Here is a 21,855-nt window from a genome sequence, read left to right as displayed (position 1 = left end):
ACAGGAAGCTAAGAGGCCTTATATGTAGCAATAAGAAAGCAATTTCTTTGCTTACTTTAATTTCTTTTCTTCATTTATTTTAAAATGGCAATTGTAGAGAAATTCCCAGACTCCAGCAGGAGGTAGGTGACAGACCTCTAAGATGTGACAGTATGCTTAAACCTCCTCTTTTTGGATTACCACAAGCAGGAAGGCTGCAAATTTCAATAAGTGGTTAAGTCCAGAACCACTGCCAAGGCCTCTATAGCTGTCTGCATGCACACACACACACATATTTCAAGGCACCACTACAAACATGACACTACCTATTATGGTGTTTTTAGGGAAAAAGAGACATATATTCACAACATACACCACAAAATAATATTAGGATGAATGAAGCGAGATGGAAATCAGCTTTACCCACACTGGACAATAATTGTATGGCAATAAAGTGCAAGCTAGATGATACTATCACCTAATTTTTGATTAAGAGGGCCATTGACACAATCTGTTACAGAAATCGAGCGTGCATGAGAGCTTCATCTCTACCCAAACATTTCAGATGATTGGCCTTTTAGGTTCAAGGCATGGTTGGAGTTATTTGTAAATCTCTTTTTCCTATCATTGTTCCTACACCATCTCCTATGTATCAGCTGACAGAGCATCTGTTTTTTCCTGTGCCTCCTGCCTGCCACATCCCCTCCTCTTCCTCTCAGTCCAGTGAAGATAGGGTTAGAGCGACGTGCCACAGCCAAAGCAGCCTTCCAGAGCCCACCACTGAGATGTCGTCAGCATGGGTCTCACTACGTTAGAAAAGCATTGTCAAGGCAATGTGGTTAGTTGTTGGCAGGCAGGTTTGGTGGGTTGCTTTGAAAGGGAAGGCCATAGCCAGGTAGCCTCTGCATTACCATTATCAGGGTTGGAAAACATCCTACTTGCACTGGAGACGGTCTTCCCGATGTCAGCCAGAGAGCGCAGGTTGGATTTCTTGGTCTGGTGCCGGTGCTTCCTGAGCAGCGTATAGGTGACTTTGTCCTTCAGTTCTGATTTCAAAAGCCCTGTCTCGATCTGATTGTCAACGATCATTTCTGTTGCAGATGAGGGAGAGGATAATTAATCACAAAGCACAGAACTTGACGCATCAAGGGTGTGCAGCAGGAGAGAGAGGGGTCATTTCCATCCTATCTTATTGAGGACTTTCCTTCCCATCTCAAAACCAGCACCAGGTTTTGCCATTTTATTTTTAATGGGAATCTCTTCCAAACATTTCTTTTGAAATGGAACATGAACATTTCCATCCAGCACAACCCATCAGCCACCAACATGCTCCATCCCTGGCAGTGTTTGAGCTCAGGCTAGATGGGACCTTGGGTAACCTGGCCTAGTGGAAGCTGTCCCTGCCTGTGGCAGGGGGTTGGAAATAGATGAGCTTTAAGGTCCCTTCCACGACATAACCCAAACCATCCTATGATTCTACGATTCTATGGGCCTATTGCACTGAGACACCCCTCTTTTCATACACACCACTGAACCTATCTGAAATCACCTGTACCCAGGAAAAGATGATTCGTGGTTAAAAAAGGGAATCTCCTCTGACCCTGTGTTCTTTTGTGAAGAAGCTACAACTACATTGCAAGTTTCAGTAGGCTCCCAAAAATAACATGGTAAAACTTCTACTGGATTCAACAAGGCTGAGTTCACCTCACAGGCCCCCAGTAAAACCTAATCTAATGACAGGAACAAGTCCTAGACATGAGGAACTAATTAAATCACTCATTCTCAGAACTGAAGTAAAATGATGGCAACTACAAAAGGCAGAACTTGCTCCAATTGTCACAGGATGCATTATGTGGCTTTGCCTTGAACTGAATCACCAGAGAAAAAGGCTTCCAGGCCACTGCAAACCCATTCACTTCCCATCAATTCTCTCCTTTCTGCTCCCCTATCTATCCCAATGGAGAAACAAAAAAAAAGGTAGCCAAATTTATTAAGAATCTCTATTGTGCACTAAATCTCACATTAAGTTGTTCTCTTGATTACTTCAGTTGACTTGCTGTCCCCCAAGGGCAAGTGGCAGCTCTGATTTGTCTACTGGTAACTGTTATTTGTGCTAATAATAAAAGTTACAGGGAAGGGGAGGCAGAGCATGCATCACATTTGCCTCCTTAGTGAGTCAGGATGCCATCCTCTACATGCTGCCCAAGAATTAATGCCTCTTCAGATCACAGTGGGAGAAAGCCTAATTCTTTCACCCAGACTCAGAGAAGGATGATTATATGCATGTAGATATCATTACATAAAATGTTTGGCAAAAGGTTTATTTCTGTAAAGTGACAATTTTCTGTAAGCTATTTTTATTAGTGATTTTGGAATACTTCCTTCAGAAGGATATGTCTTTCTTCACCCAGTTTATCTCTCTCCATCCAGCAAGCATTTCTTCCCTTCCATGCTTCTGATAGAACACAAATCAACAAAGAGAGCCCTTGGAGTTTTTCTTTCCTGCATGTCACTACAGGACATCAAGCAAGTGATGATGACTAAATAATTCTGGAAACCAAGTCTGCAGGCTTCTTGAAGATCCCCATCTGTCTGATTAAGGATCTGGCCCACTAAAACTACCTCACTCAGGACAGTGTTACAGCAACAGCAGCCACTGGGATCACCTGGAAATTAGATTTGAGTGTTGAAGAAGGATACCGAAGGTGACACCTCGGAGTGACTTCAAAAAGGAATTTAATGTTTGAGAGGTAAAGTTTTGGACCATTGACATCATCTGAAGCTTTATGCTAAAGCTGAATGTGCTTCAGAAGGAGCAGTTTTTGGGGGTGGAGTTTTCTTCTATTTCTAATCTTTGCAAAGCGATGCATGTGGATATACAGGCATACAAATAAAGGAAGGTCAATGCCACCAGAAGCACCTACAGAACTAAGCTCAAAGCCCCACAGATAACATCAGAGGCAGCTTTTGTAATTCCAAGCCTTACAAACTAATACAACACCTGATATCGGATAATTTCATGCTAAGACACTTTTGAGCCTGCTTCCTGAGATTATAATTCAAAGCACTGAGTTTTATGGGTGGTTTATTTCATTTTGTTTTCTACAACTCTTCACACAATGGTTTCCAAATTCAGTGTTTTGGTCATATGTACCTCCACTGGATAACTCATTTTTAAAATACATTTCCATATGTCTTCTTGCACATCAGCAGGAACATGGAACAGCTCTCAGCAATGTCACCAAATGTCATCCCAGGACATGGCTCTTTTGACTACAAAAAGGCTGCCATCCCATTCAGCAGGGTGAAGCAGCAGCAGGTACTGTAGCTGCTCGTCATCCTCCTTCCCTGGAGAGAGTACCCCATCCCAGAGCCACTAGTGGACCACCACCCTGGAACCTCATCCAGAGCAGCCTATGGGCTGACCACGTGGCTGAAACTGCAGTTGCCCTGCACTTGCCAGATATCCCTGTCCTGAGAGCAGTGGCCTTCCACATGATAGGTTTCTGATAATGAACATTCAGTCAATGAATGAAATTCAGTCAATGTGTGCTATTCCCTTCATACACACCTAGTGAGATCTTAGGGTACCTACTTCAGGATCCAAATGATTCTATAGAATCACCAAAAAGCAGTTCAAAGTAAGCATTGGTTAGCACTGAAACTGACTTACTCTTCTTCCTGGATTGAAAATAACTCTTTTCATTTATCTGTTATCCTTCTCCAGGTAATTTTTAGTTGTGCCTGTTATTCCTTGGAGGATTATTTATTTTTCCTCTTTTACTAAAAAAGCAGTGCTTTTTTATTAAAACCATCAGTGAAATCATCATCAGGGTTAACAGAAACTTGTAGGGAAGAGCTGAGAAAAAGAGCCAAGGCAGCTTTACTTACCCACCACCTGCGGGAGAGAAGAAGCCTCCATATCCAGCATTATCGAGCCTTTCTCTATACATGTCCGTAACTCAAACAAGCTGTGCAGGGACAAGGTGGCCACATGAGGTTTGCTCCATCGCTCCCCACCTTGTTCTACCTTCTCCTCAAACTTGATCCACCTACAAGAGGGCAGAGCAACGAGTGTTAGAGCTGTTGGCTCCATGCAGACACACATCTCTGAAAGAAGCATGATAATTGTGGTATGTGGACAAGTTCAACGCACATGTTTTCCCACACATCTATGACCAAGTTGCAAAGGCTTAATGGATTGGTATGTGTCAGCTGAGCTTGTAAACAATGGCAAACAGGAGGTAAAACACATTATCTTTAGTAGCTTTCATCAAGACTTGAGCTACTACCCTTCAGTTAATGTCTGCTCCAGCCAAGGGTTCACAGGCAGCTTCAGCAATGCAGTGGAGATCTGGTCATTCCCTCCCCAGTCCCTAACCTGACATTGCATCAAACCCACCATGACGACACAGCCACTGCTTTGCCAGCCCCAGGGGAGAGAAAGGTAGGTAACTACACTCACACTTGGATAATCTCCAGAGAGAAGAGCTGAGCAGCACAGCTCCACAAAAACAATGGTAGGGGGGAATACTGGCAATTTCTGGGAATAACTCATAGCATCATAGAATCCTCTAAGGATCATCTGGTCCAGCCTTTCTTAGCAAAGCATGACCTAGACTAGATATCCCAGGTAACAATAGAGTAATGACAAGGTGACTTATATTTGTGTATTCAAATCCAGACAAGAAAATCTTAGCATTACAGCAGAGGAGCCTACCCTGGCCAAATCTGGAGATGTTCTCAGCAGAACAACTGAACCACCACAGGAAAGGACACAAAATGAAAGGGCTTGTTCTTTCTCTCTGCTCCCTAGCTGTTGTTTAATGATTTAACAAAGTAGGTATGGAAAAAAAAAAACAAACCAGAAAGTTCATCTCTAGTTGAAGATTAGAGCAAAGGTTAAATCCTATTCTGTGTAAAATACTCTTTACACCCCTAAAAGCATGTCCTAACAGCAGGCAAGCAGGAGGTGTCACTTGCCTCGGGGCTGCAGTCCACCTCTACCCCCAGCCTTGACTCTGCCCTTGACCTGCAGGGTCTGCATGGGTGAGCTCCAGGATGGAGCAGTCACACTGGCACAGGTTGCCCAGAGAAGCTGTGCCCGCCCCACCCCTGGCAGTGTTCAAGGCCAGGCTGGATGGAGCTTGGAGCAACCTGGTCTAGTGGAAGGGGACCCTGCCCTTAGCAGGGGCTGGAACTGGATGAGCTTTGAGGTCCCTTCCAACCCAAACCAGTCTGTGATTCCACAATTTCACCTGGCTCACGCCAGTATTGAGATGTTATGTCAATGTATGTGGGAAATAAAAATTCCCCTGACTAATATTAAGGAGATTATTAAGACAAAAAGCACACAGGTAAAGGCAAGGAAGCTTGTCAACTGCTTCCAAAGAATATTATTAACAGCAAATGACACTGTATTTAATCCTGAAACATTTATTACTTGAGGATTAATCAATTACACTTTTCAACAGCAATAATCTCTTTTTGAGAACTTTTTTTTTAAAGATGTTTTTTAACTCAATCTGAGAGACTGAATTTAATCTCAGATGTGTAAGGTTCTATGTAGTTCACCAAAGTGAGGTATTTCCTAGGACAGTCCTGGGACCTGGGCAGCTGCAAAGCCAAGCATTTCAAAGACCTATATATTTCGTGTGACCAAGATGCAGGCACCCCACAACAGCATAAAGGCTGCAAATTAGCAAGCATTTGTATTGTCAGTGAAAGTCTATCACAACTATCAATATTTGCCTTCTGTTTGTTTTTCTCACTATAATCCCCAACACAAACACAATAAACCACATGTGAGCTTGCAAACCTGGCTGGGCTACAGCTGCAGTCCCTAAGCTGCCTCTTTTCCCTGGGAGCATTCAAGATCCTCCATGCTCATGGAAAATCCTCTCCAGCAAGGAGCCTTCCAAACACCCCGAGGCACCTTTAGGTTCTTAAGTCGCCTCTGCAGCCCTGGTGTGCCCCATCTCCTGTGCAAACCAACGGGAGTGCTCAGCTCACCAAAGCTGTCCGTGTGGCTTTCCTGTGTTTAACACAATGCCTCGGTCTTCATGGATCATTTTTGTTAAACCTGCTCCTGCAGAACAGCTCTTACACAAGTGGAACTTTGCCAAGTCAGCGGTTCTTCTGAGGGTGTGACTATAGACTTGTACAGCTCTCAGTCTGGTTTCCCAAGAGTTGCAGGCAATGCTATCTGCATCCCAGCAGCAATGCACCGTGTCAGGGCAAAAGATTATCTCCTCTGCTATTTGAGAAAACAATCAAACTACCTTCCTCATCTTTACCCTGCTCTGTGCTTGACATCTCCATGCTCCTCCTGCCTGCCAACTGTACTTCACTCCAACAGCTGGTAAACACTCCTGTGACCACATGAGAGAAGCAGGAAGGTACGACTCAAAACACACATGTTCTGCTATGCCTCTGGGGCCTGGAAATGATGCTGATGGCTCTAGCAAGGCTCTTACGGCTCTGGGGACTTCTGACTTCAGGTGCTGATCAGCATCACCAAGGCTTGGGAGAAACACCTGGGTCGGAGCCATCCCAGGCACAGCTACAGGTTGGGCAGAGAAGAGATTCAGAGCAGCCCTGCAGAGAAGGACTTGGGGGTGTTGGTAGATGAGAAAATGAACATGAGTTGGCTTAAGTGTGTGCTCACAGCCCAGAAAGCCAACCGTATCCTGGGCTGCATCAAAAGGAGTGTGATCAGCAGGTCAAAGGAGGTGATCCTGCCCCTCTACTCTGCTCTTGTGAGACCTCACCTGGAGTATTGTGTGCAGTTCTGGTGTCCTCAACATAAAAAGGACATGGAACTGTTGGAACAAGTCCAAAGAAGGGCCATGAGGATGATCAGGGGACTGGAGCACCTCCTGTATGAAGACAGGCTGAGAAAGTTGGGGCTGTTCAGCCTGGAGAAGGGAAGGCTGCGTGGAGACCTCATAGCAGCCTTCCAGTATCTGAAGGGGGCCTATAGGGATGCTGGAGAGGGACTCTTCATTAGGGACTGTAGTAATAGGACAAGGGGTAACGGGTTCAGACTTAAACAGGGAAAGTTTAGATTGGATATAAGGAGGAAGTTCTTTACTGTAAGGGTGGTGAGGCACTGGAATAAGTTGCCCAGGGAGGTTGTGAATGCTCCATCCCTGGCAGTGTACAAGGCCAGGTTGGATGAAGCCTTGGGTGTGATGGTTTAGTGTGAGGTGTCCCTGCCCATGGCAGAGGGGTTGGAACTAGATGATCTTAAGGTCCTTTCCAACCCTAACTATTCTATGATTCCATGATTCTAAGAATCTGCCACAAATACACTTGGTTTCCTCCAGAATAACACCCTGAATAATCAGAATAAATGCACGTCAAGGAGCCGATGGTACAATTGGTGTCCATTCTGGGAAGACAGCTAGTGTCTCTGCTAACCCAGAGGCAGAAGGCAACTTAGTTTTATTTGCAAATCTTCAGAAAGTATTGCCTAAAAGATGTGTTACTATTATAATGTGTAAAAGGTTTGTTAATATTATGTATCAAAGGGCAAAGGATATAAATGCACTGCCTGATAGAGCTTATATATGAAAAAAAAACAGCATCATAGAATCACAGAATGGTTTGTGTTGGAAGGGACCTTAAATCTCAAAATTTCAGTCCCTTAAAGGACACCTTCCACTAGACCAGGTTGCTTCAAGCCCCATCCAACCTGGCCTTGAACACTGCCAGGGATAGGGCAGCCACAGCTTCTCTGAGCAAGTTCCAGTTCCTCACCACCCTCACAGGGGAGAATTCCTTCTTTAGATCCAATCTAAATCTCCCGTCAGTTTAAAGCCATTTCCCCTTGTCCTGTCCCTACTGGCCCTGGTCGAAAGCCCCTCTCCAGGTTTCTTGTAGCCCCTTTAGGCACTGGAAGCTGCTCTAACATGTTCCTGAAGCCTTTTCTTCTCCAGGGTGAACAAGCTCAGCTCTCTCAGCCTGTCTTCACAGGAGAGGTGCTCCCACCCTCTGATGATCCAGCATCCCACAGACCTTTCCTTTCTCTTCTCTATTATCTCATGATCTTTCAAAAATGACATCCCCACATTATGGCAGGCACATCTAGGTCCCCAAGTGTACTGTACTGAACCTCAAATCAGACTGGTGGCCTCCAGCTGCTTCAGGTCTTTTCCTGCTTCACTCTGTAGCCTGTAACTATCACTGAGATGCAAACATTCACGTTAGTGCAAGAACTTATCCATCCCCTCCAGATATATTGATTATGAGCACCAACAAAACAAACAAGGAGCACTCAGCGACCCTAAATCTTCAGGTTACCTTTTAACAGCAATAAACCTTCCCTTTTACTGCTCTGTTTCTGATGCGTTGACTGGGATTTGCTATGAAATCCAGCGTACACTGAGTATATTTCTCCAAGATAGCCCTTTATTGGGAACCATGGCCCAACACCATGATGAGCTAAGAGGCAACAGGACCACACAAAGGAATAGAACACCCTTGAGCCCCGGCCATGGGCTGATCGTATCTACCACCAGAAATGGCACCATGTGCAGATGGACAACTCTAGCCTGTTTATATGGCAGTTGTAACACAGACAGCTGAACTCAGATGGATCAAGCACCATGACTAGCAACAAATCAAGAGCAAGGATCTGCAACTCAAGGTCCCCTCTGGAAACACCTTTTAATCAGTACCTATAAGGTTCTGGCTAGAAATTTTCCATGACATGTATCAGTTATTTTTCTACTGACCCAAACAGCTCTGCAATGGATAGCATCATTTGCTAAACCCTTTTAATACAAACACTCTTTCCTGACAGCTTCCACGCTCCCCCAAGTCTTGGATTCAAGGACTTCAGCGAGCTCCCCTTCCCTGGTACATCCAGCAGCAGGAGCTGCTCAGTAGCTTACAGAAGGCTCTGTTCAGCAAGATTGAGTCATTTCAGGAAGATACTGAGAAATCCTGAGCAATCATACACCATGAAAGATCACTATCAGCAAACAGGATGCAAGCCAGGAGGTTGGGCTGAGTGTAGGAATTGCACCTCAGCAGGGTGCTCACATCATGTACTGCATACATGTACCCTTAAAACAAGAAAATTATATACATAAGTCCATCTAGCACTTCCACCAAAGATATATGGAAGCACATAAAAACAGAAATCATTCACTAGAGAAGAAGGAAATCTCCCCTTTTACCAAAAGCCACCTGACAGTAGGAGGAGTGCAAGTATATCCCACCGTAAGGTCCTTTGGATGCAAGAGTGAGGGCTCTTGATCAATGTCCCTCAAGACACAGCAGAGCTTTGTGACCTTACATGCAAGACACAGGGCATCTTTCTCCCAATGGCTGACATTTGTGGACTTATGGAAAACAGAGCTTCCCAATATTCTTACTGTAAAGGAGAGACTGCTCATTAAGAAATACCACACTAAGGTCTGAATTGTGAAAAGCTTTAACAACTTGTCATTAAAATCTCTTCCCATAGGGGTTTAATACACAGGGACAGAGGAAAGCATCATTTGCTATAAAAGCAGAGCTGGGCAGTATGGATGACAAAATGCAAGTATCAAACTAATAGCAAGAGGGAAGAAAAGCAATAAAGGCAGAAAAGGATGACCAACAAGCAAGAAGTTAAAAAGGTGAAAAGCCTTTAAATAGGTTCTCAAAGTGACTGAGAAGTAAAAATAAAGATAAGGGGGCAAACAGGTAGGTGGTGGGGCAGTTCATTACATCACAGGTAAAGAAGATTAAGGTGACCAAACAACATGGGCTAATGATGAGCACAGTTCTTGTGCTTAAGGTGCCCTTAAGACTAGGAGGTGGGGAAAGAGCTTAGCCCAGACACAAGAAAGGAAATGAAAAAGTCCCCAGTTAAGAGTTAAGTGAGGGTGATTGGGAAGAGGGGAGGTAGAGCCTGGGCTGCTCTCTGGCTGGGTGAAATACTACAGTTAGAAACAAACTACATGTGACTTGTGGCAGCCAGATAAAAAAAAAACAGCATGCCTCGTTTTTGCCGCATTTTTGTGACCAAATCAAGAGCACCATCAAACAGGCAGAAAACCTAACCAAGAAACTCAAAGCAGGTAGCCCAATCCAGCGTTAACAGACATGCTGAATAAATTACTTAAAAAAAAAACAAACTTACAGGTTTTTGCCTATTTAAAATGAATTTAATCGGTAACTTGTTAGGAGAGAGATAGTTAAAATTTCCCAACTGGTGGTGTGTGGTGGGGTCAGCCGCGAATCTGCTGAAGTACCTTAGACACACATGCAGAAGCTTTGTTCAGGCACAGATTTCCGCCAACTCTGGCCAAGACACTGCCATTCTTTGCAAAGCACAAACAAGCCCATATGTCTGTTTGCTCTCCAGAAGCAAACTATTCAAATAAATCCTAGACTGGTTTGAGTTGGAAGGGATCTTAAAGCTCATGCAGTTCCAACTCTGCCATGGGCAGGGACACCCTCCACTAGACCAGGTTGCTCCAAGCCCAGTCCAGCCTGGCCTTGAACACTGCCAGGGATGGGGCAGCCACAGCTTCTCTGGGCAGCCTGTTCCAGGGCCTCACCACCCTCACAGGGAAAAACTTCTTTCTAATGTTTAATCTAAATGTCCTCTCTTTGAGCACTGACAGTCTATTTTTTTTGTGTTAAAGGAATATTTAAACAACCCCCTGAATTCTCTCCTTCATCAAAGAAAGGTACGCAGGCTCCTTGCAGTGGATTCCCCAAGCACAGGTATTGCTCCAATGGAATGTAAGAAAGGAATTTCCCACACGGTCCTATGTAGGTGCACTTCCCTTTTGGAGTTAAGGAAAAGCAACCCACCTTGCAGTCTCCTTCCACTCCATCTCTTGCCCATCGATGGCCAGAAGCTCATCCAGCTCCGTGAAGAGCTGTGGGGGTGCCGGGCTGTCATCTTCCTCTCCAAGGATGAAGCGGATGCGTTCGGCAGCGGGGGAGACTGCAGAGGTGAAAATACTGCGGTTAACGGCCTGAGAGATGACCAGGGATGTGCGGCTCCTTTCTTTCCCCTTCTCCCCAAAGCCATTCAGCTGTTTCTCCAGGCTGTCCTTTCCATTTGACATCCTAGGCGTTGCAGACGGAGGGTATGTCTGCCTCCCCCTCTTCCCCTTCCTTGCCTCTCACTTCAATTCTTAAAACTTCCAGCTGGGAGTAAAGTTCAGGAAAACTTGCCTCTTCCTACAGTCCTTAACTATGTTACAGCAATCTGCAACCCTTGTAAAAAAAGCACTATCAAGCTCAAAACCAATATGCTCTATGGTGCGTGCCCAAGGACCTTGCATACTCTGAGTATCTGAGATCCTTCACCCTCTTTTTTATACGACGTAAAACCAGTTTCAGCCAAGCTCTTTTGGGGCTTGCTTGTGACAGCATCCCATAGCTGGCTTCCTCCTCCCTGCCAACAAGGATCTGGGCACCCATTGGCCTGCAAGGCAGGCTGTGACCTCCCCAGAGCTACCACTGGAGAACATGGGAATATTTAACAGAAAGGTTTTCTCATCTATACATGAAGAATGCGACCCAATGCATTTAGTCAGGCACCAATGCACTGCAAGAAAACAACCCTTCCTATTGGGAAAAGACTGCCTGTTTAGGTAAAAGAAACCGTGTTCAACACAACCATGCAACCAAAGTTCATTTGCACTATTAGCTCAAGAAAAATTAGCAGAAACCCCTTCCAGGGGTGAATAACATGCATTGATTTGAATTAAACCCCCAAAACATCCCTGTCTACATCCCAAGACCTAAAAGCATCTCCCAAAGGCAACTGGAGCTCATGCCCCAGGAGTCACCTTGCTGGAGGACTTCTGGGGGTCTACAGGTTTTTTTCTGATCCTATCACCTTAAAGCGAAGGTGTGACCATGTGGAATTTTAAGACAGACATCCTTTAGGCTGAATGTTTATTAGCATTAGAGTTAAACAGCAGACTATGAACTTTGAACAGTTCTGAGAAAAACTCCTTTCTTTTCAAAAGATCAGCTGCCTGTCTGTTGCAAAATAATTAATGACACCAGGTGTCCAATCACTATTGATTTTTCCAGGGTAAACAGTCTCAATTTGTAATGTGAAGAAAGGGACCAGTACGAAACATGTCTTTTCCTCTACTTTTGGATTTTTTTAAGAAACTTTCATAGCTTTCCTCTTAGATTATTCAGCAAAGGTTGATGCAAATGCAGTTCTTCATCAGTTACGGTGGTGATGCTTTCATAATATAAACCACATTTCTACTCTATTTTCAGTCATGCCCTTGTAGTTCCCTGGGCATCCAAGAACTTGACCCATGCTGGCTGTGCAGCTCAGGTTGAAGGGATAACAGCACACAAAGCCACACATCTGAAAACCACTGTGGCACTCAGGCCAGGATCACAGACTGGTTGGGGTCGGAAGGGACCTTAAACCTCATCTAGTTTCAACCCTCTGCCATGAGCAGGAACACCTTCCACTAGACCAGGCTGCTCCAAGCCCCATCCACCCTGGCCTTGAACACCTTCAGGGATGGTATCCAGAGTACAAGTTGCTGGGCACCTGAGCACCCACCAGTCTTTTGGCTTTAAATGTTTATAGAGGAGCCACGTGTCTCTTCTTTAACATTATAACCCAGCACCAGAGAAGGCAACCAATGAGCAGGTCCTCAGAGTACTGCATGTCCTGCTAATTGGGCTGAAAGTAATTTCCTTCTTGCACTTCAACAGGAGCAGGAACATTTAGAAGCTCCTCCTTTCCCCTGTCACAAAGTCCTCAGCAGCATTGCCTTTCATCACAGATCCCATTAAGAAAATCTCTGAAAGCTTTGACTACCCCTTAGGACGGAGCACAGCAGTCCAGCCTCCCTACCTGCCAGCTAGTTGTATCCGTCTGTGTTTTCCAGCACTACCATCATGTATGCACAGCTGCAAGCCACTGAGGGACCACATACCAGTGCTGGTCTGCATGTACACCCTGGTGAGCATATCCCACCACTCCCTGCCCAAGATCAGAATTTCAAGGGTACCATTTCGTCATCATGGTTACCTCAACCACGACTGTCTCAGAACATGTGCTACAGCAGCTTTCCAACACCGACCAAGTGGTCTGCGCCTCTGCCACTACAGTGTGTAAGCCACACGTCCCCCATCATCCAGTAACATTCCGCATTGGCTACTTCCCATCAGTCCTTCCTTTGAGAAAACCCATCACTTCCCACAAAAAAAAAAAGCTTGCTTTTGATGTGCTCCTAACAGGAGAGAAAAAGATTGTTAAACTGAATTTACAGACATCCAGCCATAGAAAATTAGACATTAACCCTCTCTTATATATACACTTATTTATTTACTTACAACCTTATAAGATTATATACTTATATATGGTATATAACCACTAGCTCTTACAGATTTTTTTTTTTTCCAGATATATTTCTCAGAATCTCTGAGGTGCATGAGTATTTGATTATCTGGCCTGGATGTAACAGATGCACTTTGCACAACACTCCCAAAATAGATCTGCAAACACGTAACCTTATGCATGAAAACTGTCCTTGCAATTATAAAAGAAATTTGGACTAAAAGCCTGCATCCAAACCATGGTTAAACCAAATATTAGTCTAAATAATTACGATTATCCTATTCTAAAAATGCAATTAGCATTTAAGATCATCTTTACAAGGTAACCCAAATCAACTGCTGGTGCCTGAAGCTCGTGCTGAACCACCTAACCCGAGTGGAAGGAGAAAAGGTTTGATTTCCCTTAAATTGCTTTGAATTCAGCTGAAGACCATCACCATCAAGTGGCAGCCCCTCTTCAGCCATCTGGTGGATTCACAGCAGTGGAAACGGCCTGGGGAATTTAAGATGGATGACTACAGCTGATGGTATCTGAACTCTGCTGCCACCCTCCACATGAAGAGCAAGACCTGCTGGTAGAGTACACACAATGGGCATGTTCCATCACCTTTCCCCTCAGTCTGCACTAGTAACTCTCAACTTACTCTTATATTCTGAACTGTATTTAAATATCACAGCTAGGAAAGCAGTAACATAAATTTACATCCTATCGCTTCAAAAAGCCATATGGGGTACAGCAAGTGGCGGGTACATGGATTGAACGATAAGGCAAGTGACTGTATAGCTCACTGGCTGAAGCCAACAGGAAAATTCTCTCTTTTCAGTCATTTTGAAGAGGTTTTCTCACATGGGAGTGGGACCCTGATAACCAATCTCATAATATGATCATTCATATTATCATATGATAATCATAATAACTTGATGCTGGAGAGGACTCATCATCAGGGACTGTAGTGATAGGACATGGGGTAATGGGTTCAATCTGACAGAGGGGAGATTCAGGTTAGATATAAGGAAGACATTTGTTCCTGTGAGGGGGAAGAGAGACACTGGCACAGGTTGCCCAAGGAAGCTGTGAATGGTCCATCCCTGAAAGTGTTCAAGGCCAGACTGGATGGGGTTTGGAACAACCTGATCTACTGGAAGGTGTCCCTGCCCATAGCAGGAGCTTGGAACTAAATGATCCTTAAGGTCCTTTCCAACTCAAACCATCCTGTGATTTCTATGGTTCTGTAATTCCACAACCAGCCGCACCACTTTGGTCACTGAACTGCATCACGAGAGGAACTGCAGAAATACTCCCATCAAACCTAGACGTGCATCATATATTACCCTTCCTTTCTTCTCTTTTTTTTTTTTTTGCTAATTTCCTATTAGCTGCATTTAGCGCAGATGATAAGGTTCAAAATCCAATTAAGGCATTTGCTGGGTCACAGGTCTCCTCTGACTTGCTTTGCCACATGTTTTTTATTGCAATTCTGTAGGTTAATGGGCCGTTCATAGGTTGTTTATGCGCTCTCTTTAGCAAGAACATATTTTCACCCTAATCTCCAGAGCGAACACTATGTGCTCAGTGCAGGGCCGGCAGCTCACTATCAGCCTTAGGAACCATAGGGCAATTAACGCGGGGGTTGAACTCCACAGACCTCCCCCTACCTGACCTTTGAGCACCAATCTCCCAGCCTTGACCATCACCTCTACTCAATCTGCCCAGTTCAGGAGGTGCTGGAACCAGCACAGTTAACAACAGGAATGGCTGCTGCTAAGTCTTTTTAATATTGCATTCCTTGCTATCACATTTGAGAAGTGACCTGCTGATCAACAGACATACATAGCAGAGAAAATGCTAATCCATGGATTTAGATGACTGGAATTATATTTTTTCTCTGAATGGGAGAGGAATTATGGTATTAATTGCACATGGCAAACATGTAAACAGAGGCATTGCCGTCCATAAGCGACACCTCTTACCTCCCCCCTTTTCCCTTTCCTGTTCTTATGTTCAGTCACAAGTGGTCCGTGAGGCAGCTTATAAAATACATCACTTGCAGGAGAGAAGGAACACATCAGCAATTTCTCCTAGGTCAGTTCAGGCTAATTGTGAGTACAATGCACACCCTTGGGTTCCCAAAGGCAAAAATCCATCTCCATCAGCAGCAAAAAGTCTCAGGGAGCTCAGAAATAGATGTAGACACATTTTGGCATGACACTTCAAGTCAGCCATGGCTGAACTTTCCATCCCCATGTCACTCCTCGAGTATCCTAAAGTCACCTCCTGCTGCAGTGCCAAGCTACAAGTGCCCCACTTGTTGCAGGTGGGACATGGTTAGTGCCTTGCTGTCAAGGCATACAATACTGCCTTGGGATGACCTGCACATCAATACAACTCTTTTGTGTTGATGTACAGGTAAAACAGCCTCTTCCCCAGTCAGCCAACACTTTTTTCCTCCAAATTTTTCACCAGGGACACTTGTAAACATGCCTGGGACCAGCAACTCTGTCAAATGCTCCCTCCATTCAAGGCCAAAGAGAGTATCTAACACGAAGTTCTCCACTACTTTGAAGTACTTTGGCAGCTACAAACCCTCCAGAGACCTGCTGTAAATCCTTCCTCAAAGCCTGTGGTGACATTATCAAGGAAGGTTATTTGCCAAACATGCTTTCCATATAACACTTAGTGAAATAGGACATGATTATATTGCCATTAATTTCTGGGGTTGCCCTCACTCAGCCCAAACTTGGTTCAAATTCACCCAAGGTCAGAGTGAGCTAGTTAAGTGAAACACTTTCATCCAATTTCAAGCCATTTTCTTTCTAGTTTAGCTGACTTGAGTTCCAAAGTTATTCCATTACTCAAAACAATTTAAATTGTGTGTTAATGTCAATACAAGACCTTATGCATTTTAATCAATTCTCTTGATTTATAGCTTTATCAACTGCCATTCTTTTTCCTGACTCTTCTTGCACAGACAAGCCCTGGTACCCTTCCACAACAGGGATGTCATCAGAAGCAGCAGAAACCTGCTCCAGTGCTGACTGCATATTGCTGATAAGACCAGAATTCACCCTATCTTGATTTTGCAGTGAGATTCTTGCTCTACATCTACCTGTCTTGATTAATACAGGAAAGAGCTAGTTCAGTTACTCTATTTGGCAAAAATTGTGGAGGGAGGCTGCTGAATTAAGACCAGGTTAAGATCTGACAGTGAGAATGTGAGATGAGGTATAAGAGCATGCAGCGAAGTCTTTTATGGCTCACAGTTTTACCAGCTTTCTTGAAAGCCTAACCCAAATGGAATCATACCTCAAACTAGGAGTCACTAAAAGTCACCATCTTGCACATCTTCACCTGTTCATGGAGGGCATCTACATGATGATGACGGCTGCCCCGTCCCTGACAGTGTTCAAGGCCAGGTTGGATGGGGGAAGTAGAAGATGTCCTTGCCCATGGCAGCGGATTGGAAATGGATGAGCTTTAAGGTCCTTTCCAACCCAAACCAGTCTGTGATTCCATGATCTGACACACCAAGCCAAGCCCACAGAGTAAGGCAAAGGATGCCTTCTCAGAGTACTAGAAATACTATTCAGTATTTCAGGAGCACTGCTCCCCTTAGAGTGTGGCACACAGACCCTCCATGCTACACTTGCATCTTCACAGGTAGGAATTGTTGTTCCTTTTATGGAAGAGACCATGGTCAAATCAGGCAATACGAGTTTCTGCAGAAAAAGCCAGGTGAGAATTGATTTCCTGAAGCCCTAAGTGCTCTGCCTAGTGCAAGCATCCTTGAATGCCACTGAATAAGCCAACTGCACCAAGACTTTACGCCACATCTGCTACACAGAAATGACTGGACCTGAAATCACCAGTCAGTGACCACTCATTGGGCCTCTCGGAACCCACCTCTGGGTCATCAACTCTCCAGCTAATTGCTCTAAGTAAGCATGAGAACTTCTTTTGTTCTGATTGGGTTTCTTGTAGAGAAACCCCATTACTTCCTGACCCTGCACCGGTGCTGGCTGGCTGTGAGGCAGATTAGACTTGTCCACAGGCAGAGCCTGGCAGACTGCAGGGAACACCCACTACACTACCCAGATCCCATCCTGAGCCACTTCTTCCACAACGACAAAAGCAGCGAATGCTGTTCAAGCTACTTGATCCATCTTGAAGTAAATATCCCCCATCCCTGGACCATGACTATTTCCAGCACATAATGAATAGCACTGACTGCCTCCAAACAATTCATTTTTTCTGGACTATTGTACTGCATGATTGTGCACATCCTGCTCTAAGCTCCTCTGCAGCATGTGGCATATATTAAGTCTTTGATCTGCAAAAAATCTTCAGTATTAGACAAATGCTTACTAATAACATTCTCTTGAGTGCCAGAGGAATGGCAGCTTTTACGTAACAATTTGCTGAGTGTTCCCAGCTCCTTCAGTGCTGTTGAGATCACGTACAGAAGTTTTGCCTACAGATATTTTATTCACAGAATCACAGACTGGTTTGGGTTGAAAGGGACCTTAAAGTTCAGCCAGTTCCAACCCCCCTGCCATGGGCAGGGACACCTTCCACCAGACCAGGTTGCTCCAAGCCCCATCCAACTTGGCCTTGAACACTGCCAGGGATGGGGCATTGCTACTGTCATCATTATTATCATCATTAAAACATCCCTTGGAGATACAGGAACAGAAAAAAGACTCTTCTTCCAAAAATCTCTCATCTATAGCAGACAGCTCACATGGACACGGTGTGCAATGTGGACCATATCGGGCAACCTTTTAAACAAAACAAGCATCATCTAATGAAAATGTCAGTCAATTGTAACATAAATATTTAATATATTAACAGCCCGAGTCTCTGCCTCCTCAAATCCATGCAAGGCTCTGGTTTCAAGGGGGTGGAATTGGCTGTACATGGACCATGCAATTTGCCATGGGTGTGCCATAGCTAGATGTTCAGCAGCAGTGCCTAGCTTCCAACCTGCTAGAAAACTGGGAAATGTCCCTTTCTCCATCACTTTAATTGTCTAGATTCACCAAGTGCCATTTTTAATTCCATAGAAGGCAATGATGACTCTGACCCTCACTTTTACTAAAGGACTAAACCATGATTCTGTACCATAGGCTGTCCTCTGTAAGAAACCATACTGTTTATAAGCCCTGGCATGACTTAAACCACATAACAAGCAATTCCTTACAAAATATGGGTAACAAGGCTATTTTTTGACTAGTTCTGGAGGTCATTCATCTCACTTCATGTTGTGGGAAACTGCTATAGCAGCACATTTTTAAGGAGCTATTACTGAGCGGTTGCCAAAAAGACTTTAATAAAGAGCTTTCTCTTTATTAAAGAGAAACCTCCTGTTCCTCTGCTGAGCAAATAAAGATAGCATTTTCTTTTCCACTGTAAGATGGCTCCCTCAAAGGTAATCTTAAAGCTGTTTTGATGTGATGTTGTCCCCAAATAAATATTGTCATTTCCTTTCCTCAGCTACCAGCCCCCCTGCCAAACTATTAATTCAGTTTACCCCTGATCATTCACCTGTGCCCCCTTCTTTTAGGCAATGGTGAGAGTACAATGACATTTTTAAGGACACAACTACAACAGCTCCAGGCTTTTCTGAATTCAAGCTTCCACGCAGTGACAAGAAGAAACTTCCTCTCCCTCCCTGCCCTTTAAAACCAGCCCTCTGGCTGCAATAGAGAATTTTATGCCTATTAAGCTCTTCCCACAAGCAAGGTTTCATCATTGTCTATTTGTCCTATTCAATCAATCTCCACATCAGCTCTGACCGTTTCAGCACTTCTCCAAGTCGTCTTCTTGACAGAAGGGAACCAACCCGCAGAGGCAGGAAGCCAAGTGCAAGCGTGCGGGGATTTTCACTATTGCTTCCTGCAGCTTCAGTGTGTGCTGGCCGAGCCCTTTGTCCCATGAGCTTTTCAGCCAGTGTCTCCGGATGAAATGGAGCCCGGCACCGTTGCCAGGCAGTGTTTCAAGGAGCACTGAATGTCTCTGGCATCCAACACTTTTTGCTTCCAATTCTTTTCATATTGCCCCCTCTGTTTTAAACACTGCCAAATACCTCGTCCACTTCAGGGATGGAGAGGAAAGCACATTATTATTCTGTACAATCATTACAGGAGACGAACTGGTGTCTGAGAGCAAAATACATGCACTGAGTTCTGGAGGTGGCTATTCCTCCATGATCATCTTCAAACCCCACGTCAGAGAATGATGCCACAGGCTCCCGTCAGCTGCGAGGCTCAAAAGCACAAATCACCATGGGGGAGAAGATGGGGGGAGAGCTACACAAACTAGGTGTGATTTCTGCATGGCCTTGCACACAGGACTATTATTTACAAAACTGGTTATCCATGGCTGGGTCCCATCTAAGTGGTTTCACTTGGCAGAGGTGTAAGCGGCAAGACAAAGTGTCAGGGTTCAGAGACCCGAGCTGGGTCACAAACCTGGCAGAACAACTAACAAGAGAAGCCCTATCAAGGTGAATCTCATTTCCAAGGCTGAAAAATACTTCAGCATCCATAATGTGATCTTCTTTTTACTTATCAAAGGGTAGTGTTTGTTATTAGGCATCATTTTCAGCAGCAACGAATAGAGGTCTCCTTCTTGGGTTGCAGAGTGGTCCACACAGGGAAAATGAAGATAAAAAGCAGCATGAAGAGGTGTCTATTGCTGATATAACTACAGTCTTCCCCAGAGTTGGTGATGGTTGTGGAAGGTGCTCCCTTTCTCCATAAGGCAGAGGTGAGGGATATGTGTTGGCTGTTCTGATGTACACATCTCCATGCTACATGCATTAACGTGTGAATTCAGTAGCCAAAACGCACTCAGTGCTCAGGAGGCCACTTCACCTTGAGGCATAAGTAAGGTGCCAGTCTCCTACGAGATGCTTTGAAAAGGCCCAGCTTTTCCTATTTTTCCATCACCTTCTGAAAAGCCTCATTCAGTGACAAACAGCCCTTTTGGCTCTCAAAGGTTAACAGCCGCTTATCTAAACTGCTGCAGGGCCAGTGAGAACTCAGACAATGCCTCCTTTGACTGCAAGAGCAGCAGGACTTGGCCTGACAGGGCAGTTACAAAACCCATTACTTTCATGTCTGGATGTTGGTTTTCCTTTCCCTTTACCTCACACACCTCTGCTGCAGCAAAGCAAGCTTGACCAAGTAGATCCATCTTTTCAGACCCGTGCTTTTAGTCCATCTTTTACATCCTGAAAAAAGCCTATCCTCAGCACTTCCCTCACTTGGCATCCCTGGACATGTTAGGATCATCCTGATGAAATTGTCACTGTCTGTTAGCAGTGTGGCAAAGCAAAGCTTTTGGTGGATAAATCACTTCTGTGAGGGCATTTTCTTTTTCTCTCTGAGTCAAAACAATTCAGAACAGGGCTCTTGCAGTGGCATTTCAGTAGCAGAAAGACCCTATTGAGATCCAGGCACAATAACCAGTTTGGTTCCTGCCTTTAAAAATTAACCACCATTAACTTCAGGCTCAGAGCAGCTCCAGTCTGCCAGCAGCACACTCCTTCCAACTGGCTTCCCAGAAAGAAACTCCTGATTCAACTTGTTCTCTCTCAAAAGCCTGGTGACATTTCTACAGCTCTCTCTCTTCACCCGTTTCCCCTTGCAACAGCAAGCAGAGTTCAAGCTTCTGCCTCCTTTGTACTTGTAGCTTCACAGACTCACCCCTACCTCCTACATGAGCCTGCAAACCCGCACCTCCAGGTAAGAAAAATCAGCTGCTCAATATCCCTCACACCACAAACTTGGAAGGTTGCACAGTTAGATCCTGATGACAGGAGGTCCACAAAGGTCCATATTTTGAAATGTCTAATATGTGCTCCCAAATGGCAGATCATCTCTCGTTAGCAAGGGAAGGGAGCTGAACTGTCAGGGAACCACACAGCAGGCACTTTAGCCAATGAAGAATCATAGAATAGTTTGGGTTGGAAAGTACCTTAAGATCATCCAGTTCGAACCCCCCTGCCATGGGCCTCACACTAGACCATGTCACCCGAGGTCAACAGCAGAAGCAAATACTGGAGAAAGGAAAAGAAGCTGAGATAAAAGAAGTTTGTAAAAATAAAAATAAAACCAAGAGAATGGCAATGAAATTTCTGAATGCCCTATCCCTGGTAGTGTTCAAGGCCAATTTGGTTGGGGCTTGGAGCAATCTGGTCTAGTGGAAAATGTCCCTGTCCATGGCAATGGGGTTGGAACCAGACGGGCTTTGAGGTCCTTTCCCACCCAAACCCTTCTGTGATTCTATGACAAATGCTCATGAGAAGCAATGAACTAGCAATATATACCCTTCCCTGGCTCCAAGTCAACTGGCCAGACTTCATGGTTGACCTTGGCGTCTATTGAACTGAAGAGGAAAGAGCTTTTCTCATCAGATTCCAAAGTACAAGAATGAAAATTGACTCGGGCAAGGCAATAGCTTCAGTGGATTTGGTAAGGGCTCCCCTAAATTGGAAAGTAGCTTTACTGCTTTTAGCAAATTTCTGTAAGTCAGTCAACTAA

General features: G+C 44.6%; 1 protein-coding gene across 7 annotated transcripts in view; it reads right to left on the bottom strand.

Moving 5' to 3' along the window:
* Positions 1 to 21,855, bottom strand: part of SLC4A4 (solute carrier family 4 member 4) — a 205,341-nt gene that overhangs the window by 71,931 nt on the left and 111,555 nt on the right. For 5 of the 7 annotated variants that reach the window (XM_061472197.1, XM_061472196.1, XM_061472198.1 and 2 more), the window contains 3 exons: positions 10,795 to 10,930; positions 3,871 to 4,031; positions 891 to 1,070 (listed from right to left, as the gene is read on the bottom strand). In XM_061472197.1, the coding sequence (XP_061328181.1) occupies positions 891 to 1,070; positions 3,871 to 4,031; positions 10,795 to 10,930 (477 nt within the window). The remainder of the gene's footprint in view (positions 1 to 890; positions 1,071 to 3,870; positions 4,032 to 10,794; positions 10,931 to 21,855) is intronic. The other 2 variants (XM_061472199.1, XM_061472202.1) reach the window with 1 other exon arrangement.

Source organism: Pezoporus flaviventris, unplaced genomic scaffold, assembly GCF_033815535.1.
Source record: "Pezoporus flaviventris isolate CSIRO_AGI_PZ_B2104156 unplaced genomic scaffold, CSIRO_AGI_Pfla_v1 ptg000070l, whole genome shotgun sequence".
Classification (NCBI taxonomy): Eukaryota; Metazoa; Chordata; class Aves; order Psittaciformes; family Psittacidae; genus Pezoporus; species Pezoporus flaviventris.
Note: the sequence above shows the minus strand (reverse complement) of the source record. Positions and strands in the feature narration are given on the sequence as shown.